This window comes from Anser anser (assembly GCF_964211835.1).
Source record: "Anser anser genome assembly, chromosome: 6".
In the NCBI taxonomy this organism is placed as follows: domain Eukaryota; kingdom Metazoa; phylum Chordata; class Aves; order Anseriformes; family Anatidae; genus Anser; species Anser anser.
Genome location: NC_139726.1, coordinates 16850136 through 16871774, shown reverse-complemented (window position 1 = coordinate 16871774; position 21639 = coordinate 16850136). Strand labels below are relative to the sequence as shown.

The following is a 21639-nucleotide window of genomic DNA, read 5'->3' as shown; positions in this document are numbered from 1 at the left end:
TCAGGCTTCCAAGTGCAAGTGTTGCCTTTTTAATGTGAAGCTTACCTTGGAGATAAAACAACTGTTTTGAGAGAACTGGCTGACTTTGAATATGTGTTTCCTATTTTGGTACAGAATGTAAATACAGAACAAACTATTTTACTTAGATTTTGACTGGATTGAGATATAAGGGCTAATTTTTGTTATTTATGAAGTAAAAGTCATCTTATTTTACTGTGTAAAAGTATGTCATACAAAAGAAGAAAAAAAATGTTCATCAATAAAAATGCCTGTAGAAAACTGACTCTTCTTGTCCTTTTCTTTGAGCTCTACGAATAAGCACAATAACAGACCACTAGTAGAACAGTAATTTATTTTGTGAGAATTTTGAAAATGAAATTACATCAAGCCTGCGTTTACTGACCACTTTATTAAACTGTTGATACCTTTAACGTAAAATGTTCAGTATTACTACTAGCTCATAAATCGCTTATGAGAATTTCAGCCTGCCTGTGAAGCAAGGAGGTTTCTGAATTCTCTATCCCATCCTGATATATTTGATATTTAAGAATTACGTATTTGGCTTTCTTACTTGAAATTAAAGGTCATGACTTTTGTTTTCTTTTTTTCCCCTAATTCTGTATAAAGGATTTGGCCACGTGATTCCCATTTCAGCTAAAGGAATGTTTCCATCGCCCTGCAGAGCCCTGAGCTATTAGCCATGAACAGGCAGTTCCGTTCCTCCAGCTGAGTCTTCCCATGGGCTACCTTTGCTGCTCTTCAGAGATCAGGGATGCTACAGCCACTGTTTCTGGTACCAGAGCTAGCTTTGCTAGCTTTAAGACTGAGATTTTAAAAATTATTTATTTTTATAAGTAATATTTTTATACATATATATATATATATATATATAACTGATAAATGTGAAAGACAACAACATTCCTCCTAACATATAGAGGAGAGGATTTTATGATGTAGTTTTTTTTTTCTAAAATATGTCAGTGAATACAGAGAGATTAAAAAAAACAAACGCTGTTTTGGAAAATCAGATAAAACAGAAGTAGCTTACTCTTCCTGTTTGCTTGCCTTCTCTCTAAATATGAGTATTTTCAACAGGGTATTCAAGCTTAGAAAATGTGACACTGTTTATTTCATAGATGGCTTTAACTCTGAAAAACATCAGGTATGTAAAATTACCCAATATAGTTAGACGGCTTAAAAACTTTTATGCTTCTAAAATGAATGCCATTGGTAGCAAAATTAAACTGATATAGGAACCAGTTTGTGTGTGAAATTCAGACGTAGATAGAGGTATCTCCCTTCAGGAGTGCAGTGTGTGAGATAAATTGCTTAAGCGACAGCGGGATCGGGGAATTAGTCTGTTGGTTGCAGTCTGTGGAAAGATGCTTGGAGTTGCACTGGTGTCAGTCCAGTGGAGTTTCCTGGTAGCGCTGAAGTGTAGCCAAGTTTCAAATACAATTTTATAGGAATTCTGTGCGTCTGTAGCGGTCATTTTCATGTACGTATAAAAAGTCAAGTAATGCAGAGGGTGTTTCACTGCTGCTTCTTACATCCTCAAGATAAGTGTCATACAAGATGCAAGCTGAGCTGTGCCTGCATTCTAGTTGTCAATTTCTTCTTCAGTTTTCCCCACAGCTAGTATAAATACTAGTGGATAATGCTTGCTCAGAAATCCTGACGCTCAAATAAATGTATTTACGGTTATTCCATTTTTTTTCCCTGTGTTTCAACAGAATACAGTAAGTACGATGAAAGTCACATCACTACTGAAAATTCCTAGTGTCCTAAATAATAATAATTTTAAAAAGCCCTTCTTTCCTTTCCCACCAGAACCCCTTAAACTGCTTTATTTATACATCTGCTAAACATTTGCGTATGTCTGAGCACAGTAACAATACCTATTTTTCCAAAGTGGCTTACACTTTGAAATAAAGTCACGGAAGGACTAAATGTCACAAAATACAAAACATTATACTATTTGTGTTTGAGGGGGATTTACGAAAACCCATATTTGCCGATGTGACTGCCTCTTACTGCTGTAAGAACTTTTTTATCTGTAATTCTTTTGATCTTCAACTTTTCGGCATCTTGTGCTGTTCTGTTAACTAGCATTAGTAGGCACAATGCTGAGGTTCATGTGCGTTAATTTAACTCCTGTTATGAAAATTACGATGGGCACTGTTTGAAATCAACATGAAAGTAACCATAGGCAAATGCTTAAATTGCTAACTCAAATCAAAGTCTGTTACATTTTTACATTCGATTCCTGTTCTCGGATATAATGCTGAAAGGCAGATTTTCACCCCCAGAAAGAGGATACTGAAATACATTCTGTGTTGCTTTTACAGCAAGCATTGCCACACAACCTATTTGTCTACTTTATTTGCTGTGGAGTGGATAGAAGTCCTGAAAAGATGAGAGCACAACCAGATGAGGAGAGCAAACTTCTAAGTGTGTTCTGGGTGGTTTTGCAGACATGAGATGAAATCTTGGATCGATCTACCCTCGTAGCAAATCTTGTAGACGGTTGTAAATAATGGAAACCTAAAAGAAGCATGTAAAAATACCTTTTAAATTTTACATAAACATCCATTATGTTTATAGTGGGGAAAAAAATAGTTCTTTGTTGTTGTTGTTTTACATTGACTGGAAGACTGTAAATTGTAGATGAAAAAAACAAAGCAGTAGGAATGAAGTTAGGACAATAAAGAGGAGCTTAATGCCAATTTGAGGGGGGAGGGGTCAGAGAGGGTGACACCAGAGAAAATCTGTTTTGGAGACAAAATTGTTATCCAGTGTTTTCATTTACTGAAAAAATCTTGAAGTGCATATATCCCTTTCCCTTCTGTGCGCAGAATGCATATATTATTTGTATTCATAACTGATATCTGAAAGGCTAAAAAAGACTCAAAACAATGGAAATGTCTTAATGATTTCCTTTTCTTGGCTTGAAGGTGTTGTGTTTTTTTTTTTTAATACTTGTAAGCTGTCTTACCATCATTATGTGGTATAAATGATACCACTGAATGACTTGGAGCTGAGTCTGTAATTGACAGTAATTATAGGGATGCTCATTAGATTAAGTTTTGACATAGGTTTACATCCTGTCAAAATAAGCTTTTTTTATCTTCTGCTTTATTTGTTAATATTCTAACATTTTTTTAAGTATTTGTTTAGCAGTGTTTGACCTCTTTATATTACTAACATAGGACAGGCTGCAAGATGGAGGGAAAGTTTAATCTTTCCTTTGTATAACCTGAGACAAAGGCTTCAAATTATGAATAATCTTATTACCCCTCTTCCCAAACAATTACTAGTAGTTCTATATTTCAGCACTAGCTTCTTTTGTGGCACTAGAGCATTGATATCAGCACATATTATATATTCAATGTGTATACAATTTTTTGATTGTAAGCATACTCCTGAATTTTATACTGAGATGATTTAGTTCATATTTGCACCGAGAGCAGTATTGCTGCAACGCTGACATACTGAGAATGAGAGACCCTTTGATCATGTTCACAAGCTTACTCTGTATGTGTGCATCAGTCTTGTTCAGGGCGGACCAGTGATATCTAGGTAGCTCCCCTGGACTTCTTTGGTGTCTTATATGTCTGTGGCTTGTTTCTTTAACACCGTTTTGCCTTCATCCCATTCTACTGATCATGGTAATGAGGAGTCTTGCTAAGTTTAATGGTGGCCCGAGATGTAGAAACCAGTTGTGGAAATAACAGGGTAGTTAACCTCCTTAATGGTACTCGTGTTTATGAATCACTCGTAATTCTTGGTGATGCCTGTTGAGTCAGGTGTTTTTCTTGTTTGTCTTTTTAAATCAAAGCACTTACTTATCGAGCAGACTTCTCTGTTTCAGAATCTTGTAGACTTCAGCCGAAGTCTGAGGACCTTGTAGTTTTTGTCCATTCAGCATTTCATTCTCCAATTGCTCTATGGACTAGAAGAGAGGAGACTGAATACTTGCATCAGAGGAAATACTGCTGCAATACCAGCAGTTACTGAGCAGGTAAAAAGCTAATGATCGTAATGAACGGATTGTATCATTACACAGGATTTTTCTTTTTCTTTTTTTAGTTTAAAACACAGGGTTTCATTTTTTTTAGTTTAAAATATTTCAAAATCCTTCTTACTTTTCCTGTGCGTGCAAAGGCTTCTGCTACTTTTCTGTTGCGTCCTCCATAGCAGGTAGTGATCAGGTCAGCAACTCCACAGCTTTCCAGAAAAGTGGCTATTGATACCGGTCCCCTGCAGAACATCTTGGCAAAGGCCACCATTTCCATAAGGCCTAAACGTATAACTGCTGCCTTTGTGTTATCACCAAAATTCAGTCCGTCGCAGAACCCAGCTCCTACTGCTACAATGTTCTAAAAACAGTTTAGTGGATAGAGAACGAAAGGAAACTGTCAGATAAGACATACAATTCATCAACGTACATGAAACTTCAAGAAAATTCCACCAATCTGTCTGCACTTGATTCACTGGAATAAGGCCCCAGGTTCAATTCGCAGTGGCTATGGGTTTGTTATGAAGAAGGCAGGCATCTCATTCCAGTTGAAGAAAATTTGCTAGACTTTAAAAGCCTTTATAAAGTATCCACTTTACAAAGTTATTCCAGTGGGCAAAACACAGAGCAGCTTGTTTAATATTGTAACATTGCAATCATGTAGCATGCATGCAATTAATGTTTTGTTTTTCTGCTAGTTCCAAGCTGGAGCTCGCTGACTTTTCTGTTTTAACTGTTTAAACCATTCTCAGTGAAGACATGCCTCTGTCTTTTTTCTGTTGGTCTGTAGCTTAAACAGTTACTGGTTCTATGTACTGATGCTGTAATAGATGAAACCTTGTTTTTGCCTGCAAGAGTGGTCAGTAGAATTGACCTTTTCTACAGATCTAAACAAATGTCTTGAGATCCTAAACATCTTCGCAGTTGTCCTGCATGCGTCCCTCCGCATCCCCCAGTTTGCAGTCCCTGAAGAAGCATAGTTCATTTCATTTGAGTTGCATGTTAGTAGTACTGCCATTGAAGTATTTACTCCCAGACGTGCATGTGCCCCACTGCAGGTTTGTTTTGTTTGTTTGTTTTAGCAAAAGGAACGACTTCAGGGAGAAAAAACGTTTTCCACAAAACAGAAACAACTTCTCGCCTCTCTATGCCCTCTACTACTCCCAGTTCCAGTCTGTAGTTGAAAGCAAAATCTTTGGTTATTCCTATGTGAATAATTTGTTCATACCTGGGTTAAACAGGACCCATTCTTCACTAGCTGGTAATCCCTCCTCCAAGGAAAGGTGAATCGTTAAAGTACAAATGGCTGAATTTATGCAAGCTACAAAGATTGTAGCCTGGAGTCACTTTCGACATGTTTAAGAAAAACAACACCTAAATCTTACTAAAGTGCCCCTGCCATGGAAACCTGATGATTTTGGTATTTCTTTTGATGTAGTCTGGGATCTGTATGTGGATATGGCTGAATGCTGTACAGGTGTGCTTCCAACACTGAATGGTGCTTCTGACACAAACTTTCTAGTGGGTTGCTACTTGAACTGTGAAAATAAGTTATTAGTTGGAATTACTGTACATAGTAAAAGACTTTGTTCCATGCGTGTACAATGTAAAACAAGAAAATATAGGGGACTAAATTCTGCCCTCAGAAGCAGAGGTGACCGGTAAATTAAAATACAGCTATTTTGAAATGTTTTGCCACCAATTATATCTCTAAGTAAATTTTGCCTTTTTTTTTTTTCCAGATTGGAAAGCTGGCCTGTGAACTACGCGTTTTGTCTGTGCTCACTCAATCCTACAGTGGTCGGACTAATACTAGACCACGTGGCTTACAGAAGACTCAGGTGAGGGTAGAATTTAGCCCTAATGAAAACGAAATAGTTTGAAATCACTGACTTTTAAGGCTCCACAGATCTCCACTGTATCAACATCAGGCACCACGGTAATCCTGAAATTGGGGGTCTGCATTAATTCTTTAAAGATCTGCCCTTGGTTTTCATTTTTGCACCCTGCGGGAAGGAAAGATGAAAGTTAGAGCATTTGTAATGTTTGAGTGACATCAGTATGCACAACTAACTGAAACCTGAAGTAAGGTCCCAGGGACCACTTAGGTTTTGTGGTCCCAGTAACTGGAAATAACACTGCTGCTGGAAGCCAGGGTAAATATATACAAGTATATACAAATATATACAAGTCCTGGTGCACGGACTGAGTATTGCTTACTAATGCTTTGAAGAGCGTAAAAGTAGACAGCCCCTAGCAGAGATGTCTGCCTGAGGAAGCTTGTATAACCACAAACCTTGCAAGTGATTAAACTGAGAGGGACCTAATTAAAAATGAGACTCCTCAGGGTTTTTGCTCCAACCTGCCTTCAACTCGCCCTGCCCTGCCCTGGAGCCATGGTCCGCTGAGCCAGGGGCTCCTGTGACTCTGCGCTGTGAGCATGAGCTGGTCACCGCAATCCGTGCACCACCCTACTGCACGTTTAACAGGATAATATTTACAGATTGCTTTGTACAGCACCCCAGTATAATTGTTCCTTTGAAAATGTAAAAAGCTGTAATTGCTAAGTATTATTGTGGGGTGAAAATGATTAATGCCAAATTAATTCCCAGTTACAAGGAGATCCACAGATAATGAAGTTGAACGTTTGCTCTGCTGGAGCAATTTTGTTACCAATTTTACTAAGGTCATGTATCATGTCATTACAGCGCAAGCCCTAGGTAGTGAGAGGAAGGGTAGAAAGCCCTTGATGAAGTGGTTTAGGTTGACTTTATCCAAAGAGCCCTTGGCCAACAGGCAAAGATTTTTGAATGGAGTTTCACTTTGTTTTTATGTGAGGCAGTTTTGTTTCTTTCAGAGAGAGCTCAGCAGTGAGGCTCTAGCATTTTCCGGTTGTTGCTCCTGGAGGGGTTCTGGGGTAACACCAGTGTGGTGGCTGTGGGGTTTCTGCCCCACCTCATGAGAAACTTTGTGTTTGTTTCTCATCCTTTAAAAATAACTGATGGTAGGGGCTTTCTTTGAGGTGACTGTTTCTGGGCTATGTGGCTTTCCAAAAGCAGAAACACTTTGAGGCCCCACAAGCCTAGGGGCAAGCAGGCCTCTTTCCACAGCCATCATCATGGCATGGCTTAAAACTGGGCCAGCAGAAATTGAACCATCCCCAAGAAAATGAATATTGCTCAACTCCCCTAACCATGTCTAGTCCTATTCATGTCTAGTTTCTTTGCAGGCAACAAATACCCAGCTGGTACGGTTTTCACTATCACTATAACCTCTGCATGGCAATAGAACAGTACTGCAATAACAACTTTTATCTTCGCTAGCTATTGAAGAATGTAACTTTAATATCTGCTGACTTCAAAAAGCAAGTCAAAAATCAAGTGGATTTTAAAAGCTGCTGGCCGAACTTTCCAAGTCAGGTCAGACCCAGTTCCGGGAGCATCTGAGGCTGTGCCTTGGCAAGCAGCCCGAATGAGAGGGAGGAACAGAATGTTACTGCTGCTTTTTTAAACAAGGAAATTTGAAGATGGAGAAATACACTTCAGGGGGTGTGAGCACATAGGTAGCTCCTGATTATGCGTTTCTAGCTAAACTACATAGTGTATCACTGCCTAGTTACTCAGCATTGGGTTTTGCAGACAGGTGGCTTTTGATAACTCCTACAGGAATAGGATTAAGCTGTAATTTTTTTAATGGATGAAATGAGCGAACAGTTCTCAGTACTGAAATCTGCTCTCATTTTCAATCTGACCATGCCAGCACCAAACTCCCTGGAAGTTGTGCTGTCTCCTTGAATGAGTTCAGCGTGCAGTGTGGTTCCACTGCTGCCTCTAGAACACTATCGTGTTTCCCAGCCACAGGTGAAGTCAAACTGAAGATAGCAGCTATAATTTGCCCTTTGCAATAGTTACCAATGGTGGTTTCACAGAACTTTTCATCAGCCACTTCTTTGGCTATGTTGGCCCCCATAAGCACGCTGATTTCTATTTTCAGTCTCTCTCGAATGAGGTCAGATATGAGCTTCAGGCCTTCAGGACCCTCATCAATCCCCTGAATAAAAGACGATAGTCAAAGTTGTTAGAATAGGAAAATAACAGCAGCAAAGCACTGGTAACGCAGGTGTCCTATTGCCTGCAGCTCTCCCTGGTTTTAATTGGAAGAATCCAGGTGTTATATTCACTAGCGTTAGCCATTAGTACAAATGCTCTGCAAACTCAAGTAAAGTTCAGGGAGAAGGTGCAGTTGAGTTAACCCTGCCATAGGCCTCACATCCAATGCTACTGCCTTGAGGGTGGTTTTCTTTAAGCTGTATTTTTCCTTTGTGTTAAGCACCTGTAGTACAGAACCATACTTTTAAATTAAGCTTACAAGCAGTGGCTTTTTAGCAAGATCTTAAGTATTAATCTGAGTGCTTCCTTGGTATTAAAGGTTATACTGAACTGTCACTGTGTTTTTGGAGCTTAAGAAAGAAGTAAATTTCCATGAATTTCCTTCCTTTCCCCTCCCTTCCTCTGCGTACTGCTGCATGCAAGATATAATTTTGGGGGGGGGGGGGAGGGGGAAGAGGATCCAATATTCCAGTCTGAAAACTTGAATTAAATTTCCTTCATTCCTATTTTAAATGGGATGTTTCCTGTAACACAATCAACAGAGAAGCAGTAGACTATATTGCTACACTTTGCCTCTAGCTTTTAGTTTGAGATTCTCTTAAAATATTAATTCCTTTTAAAGTTATGATAACCTGGCACCTCTAACCTTTAAAAACAGATTACTCGTCTCATTACACAATGAAATTGCTTCAGTTCTGCAAAATTGTTAATGTTATGGTGCAGTTTTAATGTTGCCATGAACAGCTTTGCATGTACTCAGGACAGGTGCTCAGGCCCAGTGCTCTGTCCAGGTAAGAGTTAACTGAGGCTGTAGTCAGAATATGTTTTCTGGCAGCCGTGCCAGTTTATGCAGCCCTCACTCTGTGCATTTTCACCTCTGTGCTGGTCCAAGTGGGAACTGATCCAGGCTAAAGATGGGTGACAAAAATGGTTACTCTTAACCCAGTGGGGTTGCCCAATCCCTTCCCCTCTGGTCACATGAATGGCAGAAGGACTATCTGAGGCTTGGAGGCTTTAACTCTTGCAGAAAGAAATGCTCATACTTACCCAGAGCATGCAGCGAGGGCTGGAGTTCCTATCCTTAAGTTGAACATATTTATTTACTCTTTACACATTGATTCTTGTGGAGAGGACAACTTACCTTGATCAGTGAAATCCCAAATGTTCCAGGTTTTATCTGGTCTGCAATCTGTTCACAAACTCGCCCGATGAATTGATGTGGTAGAACAAATACTAAGATGTCTGCCCCATTTGCTGCTTCAGCCACGTCTGGTACAGCCACCTGGGACAAGCGTAACAATGGAAATGAGCCGCTCACACCAGGCAACAGTTCTCACACCTTGCAGGATAGCACCATTCCTGCAACATTCTTAATAACCAGCAAGCTGTAGCTTCCTCTAAATGCTAGTGTGACTCAGAACAATTAAAGCCAGGTTACAAAGGAAACAGCAGCTGCATTTAAGTTTGCTATTAAAATCAGAGAAAATATTGCCCTTAGTCTCAGCCTTAGAGCAAGTGTGATTCCCCGCAGAAGAATCAGTACTGCTACCAGCAAGGCTGTTTCTAAAGGAAAATGGCAAAGTGAGGCCAGGACAGCGGACCGCGCCCATAGCACTGTACAGACAGCATTTCCGTCTCTCCAAAACGTAGAGAAACAATATGAGGAAAAATATTTTTTTTTTCCTCAGTTGGAGCTGAAGATGTGAGGGGCCCTCCCTCTGGGCTTACTGCAACCAGCTGATTTCTGCTGGTAAAGTCTCAGAGGCTTTGTTATAGATAGGATGAAGCTGCTCTCAAATGATGAAAACAAGCTTGTTGATCTGTTTGTTACAGGACTGTGAAAATAACAACAGCAATTCAGTTTGAACCCAGGAGAGCTGCATGCCAAGTTCAAACCATGGGAGTGCAAAACTGCAATCCCAGCACTAAATGTGGTTCTATATATAACCACTCTCCAAGTAAGGAGACCCACCACGTGCAGCATCTTAACTTCCTTTTACAACTACGGCTATTCTAGAAATGCAGTGCTACTTTCTTTAATTTGCAGAGCTCTGTCGTTTGGCAAAATCTTGAACAGCCAAAAAGCCTCCCTTTGTTTGCTTCAATAGCTCTAAATGATCTAAGCTGATTAAATAGTGAGGTATAATTTGGTATTTCAAATGTATATGAAAATTAAATACCTTATATTTTGGTGGAACTTGCAGCGTTATTTAGTAACGTGTTGCTATCCTGACATCACCCAAAAACCATTAGCTCACTGTTCATCTCCTTGTTAGCCATGCTGTTGATTCCCTTTTTTAGAAGAAGGGAGAGCAGTAGCTTTCCCTCTTTATCCAGAAGATGCTGTGGGCTTAAAAATCTCTCTGCTCTGTGTATACGCAGCTCTAGAAATAGCAAGCAGAGATATGCTGATTTATGCTGGGGAGGAGGATGGCATATTATGTATCAGTATTCGACACAGTTGGCTGTTTGAAATTGCGTGACAAGAGAGGAGCAGAAGTCCCAGAAGTAAGTTATATTTCATACTTAAAATACTGGAGTGAGTTAGGTGGCAAACCACAACAAGGTGGTGAACTACTTCCTAGTTTAAAGATTGCCACTTGTTGCCTTCCTTATCAAAAATTAAAATAAATAAAATCAGTGATTTTTTTTTCCAACTTACCACATTTTTAGGTATCTTGTATCCAGGAAGATACTTAACATTTTCATGTTCCTGGTTGATTATTTCTGAGAGTTTTCTTCCATTGATAATCTCTTCAAATACCCACATCTTGACAGTGGGATCGAATCTGTTGGACTTCTGGACATTTTTGCCAATGATTCTTGCTATGGCTGATCCCCTTTTTAAAAAGAAAGATATAACTGATAGGAAACAAACTTTCATTGCCAACTGGAAACACAAGTTACTTTCAACATAATAACTCATAAAAAGCCTGTGCTACAAAGCTTCATCTGCTTCTAAATTTATCAGAAAGCTGTATCCATTACCCTCCATCAAACAAAACAAAAAAATAGTTTAAAATCACAAAAAGTAGAACTAGAGAAAACATTAATAAGGAATCTGGAGTCATAAGAAAGATTACAGAGTGGAAGTGTGATATACCATCAACAGCGCTAAAAATATACTCTCTGGGGCTAATTGAATATCTCTTGCTCCTGAGATTTTCTTTTTCTGAAAACCAACTCCGAAATAATCCAGGTAGTGAAGTACTCCTGAATGATCTCACTGTGCCAGTCTTTGTGCATCTCATCTAAAATAGATGCATGCCAAGTTCCTACCAATAGCCAAACAGTTGCAATAAGGATTTTATGTAAGATATAAAAACTAAGAAATTATCTTCAGAAAAAAAATCACCCTGGTGATTTCTCTTTAGATGTGATTCTAATTATCAGCGTAACAAGATCCAGAATATCTGAAGATATTTGAACCATCCGGTTTACTCGTGGTCGTGCTGAGCATTTTTTATCTTGGTTTAGGCAATAATTTTATTACCCCATCCAGCACTGCTGCCTTGTGAACTTTCACTTATTCTCTTAGCAAGAGAAAATTAAAAATCTGCAAAAAATACTGAGAATGTTGCTTGATGCCCTTTAAATTATTTTGGGGTAGGAAAGGGTGATTTTTATTTTTCCTCTTCTTTTTGCTTTAATACTACTTTAAAGTACTGGCTATTTTGCTAACATAACTGAAAGAGGGGTTCCAGTTATGACATTCTTGTCCTCTGACTCACTTGTGATATACCTGCAATTAGGAGCATGAACAGGATTTAGTTGCTTTCTGTAACTGATAAAAGTCTTAAGTACATCCAAGACGAAGTCCAGTCAGGTCTGTGCTGTGAATGGTTCAAAGGGAAGCCATGTTGTAACTGGCTTTCCTTGGCTCAACTTGATTTTTGATGTAACAGGCTTGCACAAGGCTAATTGCTCAATAAATAATAAAAGAATAAGGGCTTCATCTTAATCTTTAACTATAAAGAAACCCTACTGAGATCAATTTTCAGTTTCCCAGTGTTGACTGCATGCTATATCCTGAGCTGCTGTAATGCGTTCTTTCAAATTAAAAAGAAAAACAAAAAGGGGGGATAATTTGTTCTGGTCCTTTGTGAGTGTAAAATATGTACGTAAATATTTCCAGGGCAAACCTTTATTATTTTTTTTGAAAGAAAGGCGTATAATTACATCATATGTTCGTATTATCCGTAAAATTTCTTATGTTCTGGTTCTCTTCCCCTGTTCTCCAACAGCGAGCACAATCAAGGCCTGAACTGAAGAGGAATTGTGGCTCACCATCATAAGTATGTATTAATAAGAAAAGTTATTTTTACACATAAACACTAAGACTTGAGATCTAAATTCATTTTCTAGGTTGTGTTGTAGCCTTCTTTAGTGAGAGGTGATTTTTACCTGCTTCTTATCTACAAAACGGTAATAACTTTCCCTGCTTACACCCAGTATCACCTCTCCATTTTTCTTTCTTTCCTTAGACTAGAACTTTTTGAAAGCCCCAGTGGAGCCCCAACATTCTCTTTCACTCTGAAAAGCTGAAGACAAACCTAAAAAGACTGCAATATAGAAATGTTTAGAAGATGTACAGAATGTGCATCAAGGTGACTTCTTGGGGGGGGGGTAGTTGGGGGGGGCCTGTGACTGTACCAAATTTTTGTGGTCTTCTGTTGAAAGATGCAGGTTCCAGCTCTAACTTCTGAAATCCTGACTGGGACTTGCAGCTTTCAGTAGATAAAGCTTACCTTCCTGCAGAGCTGTCATTACCAATGTGCTTGGATGTTTCCGCCCAAGTATTCTCCCACTGACAAGATACCCATGAAGGTATCTCAGGCATAAAGCTAGCTTCACAAATCACCATGTTTTTGATTGGTTTCTCTGGGAATCTTGGGGAGACAAGGTGTAATGTTTAAATGGCATCCACTGGTCATCAGGGAAAATCTCTCTCCATGAAACAATTAAACAGTTCAAAAACTGACGCACTGTTTCATTTGGGCCATTTAAAATTTACAGTCACCACTAATCAGCCTTGGAAAGAAGAATTGCTTTGTCTGTGAAGCCAGTGCTCAGTAGACTTCACAGGCTTGGCAGAGAAGCTCTGCTTATGCAAACAAAACCAAGGACACACACACATGAAGACTGACATTCTATTTTATTTCTTCAAAACTCTTTGGTGAAGATTAATAGATAGCTGAGAACTCTACTTAGATCGTTTTTAAAAGTAAGTGAAAACTGCCAATCATTATTCTTCTCCAATTACATTCAATCATGGTGGAAGTGATTTACATATTGCTAAGAAAAAAAGCTCTCTTATTTGGAAATTTCTTATTGATACAATGGGTTTTTTTTTTTGATGAAGAATAATTTAAATAAGACCCATTATTTTTTATATGCAAATATGAAGGTATCTGTGACACACGTTGGAACTGGTGAAAAACAGAGCTGAGAGACCCCATGAAACCAGCTAATCCCTTTCAACTGCATCTTGCATAGGAAATGTACTCATGCCATTCCTAACAGGAGCTGTTCCAAGGAGGCCTTACAGACCTCAGCTACAGCCGCTACCTTCCCTTCCCTGAGCAGCCTCCTAGGGCTTTACTATCCTTATCCTTAGCGTTAGCAAGATTGTCCTTACATCTAACCTAAATCTTACTGCAGTTTAAGAATTTCTGTTCTAAGAGGGAAGGATATTGTTTCTCTCCTTCAGATACTTGATGAGGATCATATCTTCCTTCAGACTCTCTTAGCCAACCACCTCTTTTTTTTTTCTTTCTTTTTTTTTTTTTAATTGCTTAGGTTGTAATGGACCCCGAGAGGTCTCCAAAGCGGGAACAACACTGAATTCAGATCAGTTTGCTCAGGGCTTTGTTCACTTGAGTCTTGAAAACTCCCCAAGGACCAGCTCCTCTCTGGGCAGCCTGTCCCACTGCTTTATCATCCTCATAGATTTCCCCCCCTGTATATCCATTTGGAACCTCCCCAGTTCAATTTGTGGCCATTGACTCATTTTCCTTCCATGCACCTCAGTAAAAAGCCTGGCCATCTGTGCAGGGTAAGGACATATGCCTAGTTCAAGCTGAATCTTCACTGAGGAGAGTCCAAATGAATATAATTAGATTGGAAGAGCTTTTGGGTTCTGAAGGGTCAGGCAGTGAAATAAACCTGTATTTTTAAAAACAGATAACTGAACCGTGATTAACAAACGCAAAGCCTCCTGTACCTGGCTGACAACTACAAGATGTAACATAGCACTTGCTTTACTTAACCACATCAGTCATGAGTTTCCTGACAGTGTTGACTTAGTAAGCCAGTGTGACCTGCTGAACTTCTGCAGCTGACATTAGCTATTGCAAAATGTTGTGTCACATGTTGGCCATGTTTCTGAGCTGCAGGAAAGCCTCACGTGCAGTTATCTGAGCTGTCGCACAAATATTCGGGAGGAATATAAGGAGACAATGTTTGCCAAAGAAAAACATATTTCTGTGTTGTGCTAAGATTACCTGTACTGCCATAGGGGCTATGCATAGATGTAATTTAAACACTAGAGAACAACATTTATCTACTTCACAGAGATTTTACAGTCTGTCCGTACGGTAGGAAGTAAGAGATGAACCCAGGCAGACAGGTAGTACAAGTAAGCATAGTACTAAGCAATTTGCTGGGCTGGGGTCTCAGTATCTCCATGGCATAGCTCTTTTCAGTTTTGTAGATACACATTGTGAAAAAAAAGAAAAAAAAAGAAAACCAACCAACTGGCTTTTGAGAATGTTTTATGGAAAGAGAACAGCTTGGGAAAAGGCGTGAGATGCTTGCTTGAGGATGAGAGCAAGAGAGTAACTAAGTCTTTAATTGTTGGCTGATCAAAGGTAAAAGCTGACTCCTGGATGTTCAGCCATGGCTCTTGGGGGGCTTGGAAGCAATAACAAGCAGCTCATGCAGGCTGTGTTTAAGGCGAGGAGGAGGAGTGTGGCAAGGGAGGGAAGCAAGCGCTGGAATGACTTGGGAACAGCGGCAGTCAGGGAAGCAGGGTGCAGGAGTGATGGGTCCGTGAGGGCCAAGGAAGGGGATGCTGCAGTGAGCCAGCTGTGCGATGGTGGGTTCCCAGAGAAGGCCTAGCTGTACGGTTGTTTGTGAAAGACCATATGTTAGAGATGTCGTGCACGGGGAACCTGTGATCTGGAAGCATGTCATGCATGTAGGGACTCAAAAAGCCGTGGGCTGATTTTACCAGGCAGGAGGGTCCAGAGCCGCACTGTAACTACGCTGTGTTCTCAGCAGCTCACGACCAACCACTCCCTCACCTATTGACTTTTTTGGTATTTGCTTCCAATTAGCTGTCAGGTATTTAAAAAATCTTAAAGAACTTGCCCTCCTTGTACAAAAACAATCAAAGAACTACCTGGAGGCTGGGTTTGCTAATCACAAGCACATGCATATACATGTTGTTTGGTTTGTTTGGGCTTAGGTTATATAAACTGTAAGATGCGAAGTCCATTCAGACAGGGTTACTGACTTCGGTGAGTCTGCCAGAGCCAAGGAGCTTTTGCAAGCAGTGTTTTTGTCCAGGCTAGAAAGAACCGAGCAGTAGCAGGTATATTCTTATAAATGGGGGCAGGGATAAGCTGGGGACTCAATGCTTTTACAAGGCTGTGTCTCCTCCAAGATGCAAAACGACACGCTGAAGATGACAGAAATGAAGGCTACATTTAAGTCATGGTTTTAAATGAAACCTGTGTCCTGGTTCTTTCAAAGGAGTACGAACAGCATCACCGCTCTGCTCGCTGCTCCATGCTTGTATGTGGAGTGCCTGGGCTCTGCCACAGACAAACACAACCACAGAGGCACAGCTCGGGTCCTCTCTGGGATCTCGCTGTCCTGGTGCCAGGCTGGGAATGCTTTATACACTTACTGAAATCAAGTCGAAGCCTCATGTTTTTGCAGTTCTCATTGGCTCGGGCATCTCTTTGTTACTGGCATTTACTGGATGCGAGCATCCCGACAATTCCCATTTAGCTTACAAAACAAAGAGACCCCCAGCCCCAAAGCAAGAGGAGCTTTTGCCCTGGCTCCAAATCTTCTATTTCCCCGGGGTTATTGTGTTTAGCGGAGCGGGGGAGGGACGAGGTTCAGCCGGGACACCACCGGGCAGGGCCGGGTTTCAGGACCATGGAGATCTTTCGCCGAGCCCGGAGCCCCCCGGGACCCGCCGGGCACCTGTTGCGGAGCCCCCGGGACCCCCGGGCACCGAGGGGGCACCCTGCCCGGCTCCGGCGGTGCAGGTGCGGTGGGGAGGAGGGCAAGGAAGGAACGGGAAAAGGGAAGAAAAAAAGGCGATAGATAAAGGGAGAAAGGTAGGAAGGAAGGAAGGAAGGGGGGGTCCCCTGCGCGGCGCCCCGCGCTGCGGCACTCACCAGTTCCCCGAGCCCACGATGCAGACGCGGAGCGGCGACATGCTGCTGTGCCCGCGGCTCGGCTCGGTTCGGCTCGGCACGGCACGGCCCGGCCCGGCTGCCAGCACCGCCCCCGGCCCGGCCCCTGCGGGAGAAGACGGGCGTCAGGCAGCCTGCCAGGGCCGCGGCCCGGCCCTGCGCCCCGCCGGCTTCTCCTGCCCCACCGCCGGGCCTTTCTGCCCGGCCCCGAGGGGGAGTGGCGGCCCCGAGGGTCGCCTCAGCCCGAGCCTGGGCTGCGGCAACCCCGGGTGGGCACCCGGAGGGCCCCAGGCTCGGTGAGGAGCTCGCTGGGTCCCTCGCTGGGTCCCTCGGCGGGGCTCCTTGGGCTCGTCCCTCACGCCAGGGGCTGGCTCGCAAAGCCCTGGAGCGCGTTCCCAGAGCCAAACCCAGCCGACAGCACAGCTCCCGAGGTGGCACGGCAAATCAAAGTCCTCAGGACGAAGCACAGCGTCGTTCTTTTTCCCTACATGGTCTAACCATCCATCACTCCCTGCAAATTGTCTCCTCTCTGCCCTCCACGGCAGCCCATCTCCTCTCCAAAGCAGCCTTCTCCCCCATTTTGAAGCCCAAGAGCTGCCTTCTCCAGCCCCACGCTCCCACCCTGCCAAGCCTCTGTGCCCTGCACCCACCGGGCCCGACTCGGCGGCGCCTGGCTCCGCGACGAGGGGTTTGGAGAGGCAGGCCGGCTGCCAGCGCTTGAGAAGAGCCTGTGGGTGGTTTTGGAGGGAGGCATCAGCTCAGCCCGCCTGCTGCTCTCGGCTACAGCAGCTCAGCTGCTTGCCTGGTGCATCCTGCTGGTGGGGAGCGTGCCTGGGGCTCACAGAAAATACCACAAAACGATGCACTGAGGGTACAGCCTCCTGAAGGTGAAGGTAAGGCTGGGACCCTGGGCACGTGTGGGGCCTGACAGGGAGCTCTGTGAGGTTCTAGGTGCACCTTCCTCCACTCTCCTGCCTGTTCACCATGGTTAGCTCTTTCCCTGGCTGGATAGCTCCTCTGTGCCTCGTGGCTTTCTTCTCCCTTTAGCTTATCCCCTCCCTGTGAAGATCTCATGTGGAGGTGAAGAGGAGCCACCAACCCTCCTGATACTTCTCTGCTTGTCATAACCTCTTCAGTCCTGGTGGGTCCTCAGCCCCTAGGGTGTGGACACAGTCACCAAAGCGCTGTCTTCTGGATCTAATTCATGCAACTGAAGATCACAGAATTACAGAATGGTTTGGGTTGGAAGGGACCTTAAAGCCCATCTAATTCCAACCCCCTGCCATGGGCAGGGACACCTCCCACCAGCCCAGGTTGCCCAAAGCCCCATCCAGCCTGGCCTTGAGCACCTCCAGGGATGGGGCATCCACAGCTTCTCTGGGCAGCCTGTTCAGTGCCTCACCACCCTCACAGTAATTTATTCTTAATATCTAATCTAAATCTACCCAACCGTTACTCTCTGTCTTATCACTACACTCCCTGATAAAGAGTCCCTCCCCATAAGATGTCCCTAGTCTATGGAGTACTTGAGTATTGCAAACTGTAATGGTTTCCTCTAAATTAAAGCGCAAGTTTTTAATTACAAAATGCTGCTATATCAGTTCAGTAGCCTCTTGATCAATCGATTTATGAGACCTTCACGTGGGGTTTGCACTGACCAGGGGTGAGACTGACAGCGGGTGAGCAGTTTTAACCGGGGACACAGAACTGCCACAAGAAATGGGTCCTTTCTCAGATTTGAGCCCTGGAGCCATGTAGCACTGACTGTGCTGATGACTTGTTTCCTCAGGCGAGAAGAAGGATCTGTTCTTGCTGACATAGGCACAGTGTTTGTTTTTCCCATAAGCCCAGGAGAGCTCTCAAGTGTGAGTCATTAGTACATAGCAGACATAAAAGCTTGGTCCGCTTAGTAGGGAGGACAGAGACAACCCTCCCGAAGCCACCCCCACCCACGCTCACCTGGTCTGTTTCAGCACCTAATAGGCTGTGCACATGTCAACAGTCGGAGTTCACAAAGCCGACGGGTTTTCATCAGCCGAACAGCTGCTGCAAACAAACAAACAAACAAACCAGACCTGCTGTCAGTGGTGCGCTCTTTCTATGGGGGTGATGTGGTCTTTTAACATCCCTACAGATGTGAATGAGAAGTGCCAAACGCGGCAGGCACCAGGCAGAAGGTGGGGAGGGAGGAGATGTGGGGCTGGCTGCCCTGTGGGGAGCGAACCGAGGGCAGGGTAAAGCGCAGTACCCACTGGTGCTTTTCCTCCCTCTCTGCCCACCCCAAACACGTTTACGGGGAGGAATTGTATCCCTTCCCAGCACTCATTCAGCTAAGCTCATGCCCTCTCATCACCTCTTTGCTGTTTCTCTGATTATTCAGGTGACACTTCACTGTACCTGTTCCGGCATGAACCCCGGCTTGCTGAGGACTGATAACCTGAATGATGCCCTAAAACCTCAGTGGAGTTTCACCCAGTGCCTTGTATGTATTTACTAATTTCTCCTGGAAATACTCGCCTTGCTACATGTAAGCCTGCATTTATTATTTTAATAACTACATCGGGCATTGGCTTTTCCTCTTCTGTTCACAGCTGATGAATTTTAATTTTTACATTTAGGTTATTAGTCTCTCAGTGCACGTCCTTGCATTTTATATGGTTACATTTCACCCCATGTCTGTTCCCAGGGCACAGCAATCATATAGTCCTCCCTGTAAGACTTCTTCTCTATTGAAAATGTCTCCCAACTTTGTCGTTAGCAAACTTCATTACCCCACTTGTCATTTTTTGCACCAAGCTGACAATGCCATTATTCAGTAAGACAGATTCCTCCAGTCCTGTAACTTTGCTATCAGCACCATCAGCAGTTTTCACCCCTGTACTAGATTCCTTCAGCATTTTATAGTGTTTACGTTAATCCTCATCTTCTTGAGTTTAACTAATAAGTTTCCCAGTAATACCAAATCAAATGTTTTACCAAAGTCCAAGCTGATAAGATTTTACCAGTTTTCCTTTGGCCACAAAAGCAATTATCTTATCAAAGAAAGATATTGGGTTGGTCTGCACTTAACATGCCTATCTTGCACTTTAACCCATTTTCTCCTTCCCTCCACGACTTTTGTTACTCATTTGCCCTACAGCCCGTGTGCTAAAAAGCCTATAGATTTTGTGCTAAGCAGCCTATAGATTTTGCTGATAGCGATTATTCAGCCTTCAGAACTGAAGGGTGAGAAGCTTTGAGTTTTGTGGCGGTGTTACATGTAGCAATTTCCATACCCATGCCCTGGAGCCTGTTGACAGTGCTGCCTCTGCCTTCCGGGGTTGCATTATCTTCCCTATGGAAACTGAAGCAACATATTATCCCTTTAGCTTCTAGCTATCCAGCTTTCTACCCTGCTGTCATTGCTGGTGATCCTTTTCCTTTTTTTGCTTTATAGTGATGTAGCTAAAAGCCTTTTCCTCTTGATCTCCTTCCTTCTGATTTGTTTCCATTTTGAGCAGCTCTGAGTTTATACCTTTAACTGTTGATGTTTGAAGCATAGTTTTCTCTGTATATCATTCTTTTTTTTTTTTTTTTTCGTAACTAGGCTTTCTGTATTTTTCTGAGATGTTCTGCTCTGTCTGCATTGCAGTTCACATCCTAGATGGGCATATGGAGCTCGAGCTAATACTCTGCCTCTACCCAAACTGCAAGCACCACACCTGGCCCACGCCTTGAAGCAGACAGCCTGCTGGCTGGCATTAGCATCAAAATTACAAATATAACACGGGCCTCTTTGTTTTCCAGTGGAAAAATTTTTGGCACAAGTTTTCCCTGAATTATATTCTAAATGGAAGGTTTGCAGAATTTAAAATGTATATATAAACACTAGATTATTGCATGCAAAATTGCTATTAATTGTAGGTATTAAGTAGTAGCCATTTATACAGAGCCAGCCTGTAGCTCAGCGTAGCTCCTTCAGGATGTTGGATACAAATAAACAATGCCAGTTTATGTCCTTAAGAACTCACAGTCCAAGTCATTTCCAGCTTCCACATGGATTTCTTGCAGTCTGGCTTTACCAGTTCATGGGATACAGAAAATAAATCAACAGTGAAGTTTTTACTCCACTCATTCTATTCAGTTGAGTTCTCTGCTGCACCTTCTGGTTTGATTAGATAGCAAGATTTTTTTTTAATTATTATTATTTTTTCCCACACTTAAATAAGTTCTCCAAAAAGGTACTTAGCAGAAAATTAGGCTGAATTTTAGCCGTATAGAAATCAAAGTCAACTCCAAGCAATTTTCATAATCCAAGCAGAATGGACCAAGAAGCCAGTTGTAAACAGTCTGTAGCGTTTAGGTCTTCCTGCAATCCAATGGATAAGGTTTTCAGGCATAGTAAAATATTACAGGACTGTAACAGAAGTGAAAAATGCATCTTCTGGAAGGAAAACCGTACTGGTAACTTATTGTTAATTGTCTTCAAAATAGACGTCAAACCCCAGACAGCAGACCTACAGAGACTTTCCTGAATCCAAATATACCTACTCTGTAGGCAGCAGGGCAGCAATGAGAAGGAAGGATGTCATCTGGAAATTATGAAGTGGATGCAGAGTTGATTAGAGGAGCATGCAGGTACAATAGGACAACTGGTAGCAAGAAGAGCTCAGTATCGGTCTCCCATATGCAGATCTTACATATATAGTGATGGAGCAGTCGGATTACAAAGGACAGCTTCACCTACCAAAATTACTGAGTGCTTTGGCTTGGTTTCCAAACTGATCTTGTTATCATGATACACCTGGAAATAGCATTTGACTGAGATAACAAGAAGCAAACCATGATAATGGAGACCTACAGCAGATGGAGAGATACACAGGTTGCCATAGAAACCATGCAGAAAAAGCGTGTAGGAGTGGAGCAAGGGACAAAAAGAGAAGGGGTTAGAGACTGAAGAACTGAACTCGCTCAGCAGCCGTTCAGTTTTTCGAGACATTAACAAAAACATGTTAGCTTTACAGGGGATTGAGAGCCATGGAAGGCAGGAGTCCTAACAGTGAGCTGCAGAACAGCGGAAAGCAGCGATGCCGTGTTGTGC

General features: G+C 42.5%; 1 protein-coding gene across 2 annotated transcripts; it reads right to left on the bottom strand.

Annotated features, from left to right (window-relative positions):
- Positions 1 to 335: 335 nt before the first annotated feature.
- LOC310901332 (glycerol-3-phosphate dehydrogenase [NAD(+)], cytoplasmic-like) lies at positions 336 to 17339 on the bottom strand. 2 transcript variants are annotated; one of them, XM_083840668.1, is made up of 9 exons: positions 17210 to 17339; positions 16542 to 16665; positions 10790 to 10967; positions 9269 to 9409; positions 7930 to 8068; positions 5912 to 6024; positions 4146 to 4379; positions 3846 to 3952; positions 336 to 2544 (listed from the first exon to the last, which is right to left on the bottom strand). In XM_083840668.1, exons 2-9 carry the CDS (start codon positions 16580 to 16582, stop codon positions 2448 to 2450), a joined length of 1050 nt encoding a protein of 349 aa, XP_083696794.1. In that variant the 5' UTR covers positions 16583 to 16665; positions 17210 to 17339; the 3' UTR covers positions 336 to 2447. The 2 variants fall into 2 exon arrangements, with proteins under 2 accessions (XP_083696794.1, XP_083696793.1); XM_083840667.1 differs by lacking the exon at positions 17210 to 17339 and adding an exon at positions 17058 to 17079.
- Positions 17340 to 21639: the final 4300 nt, after the last annotated feature.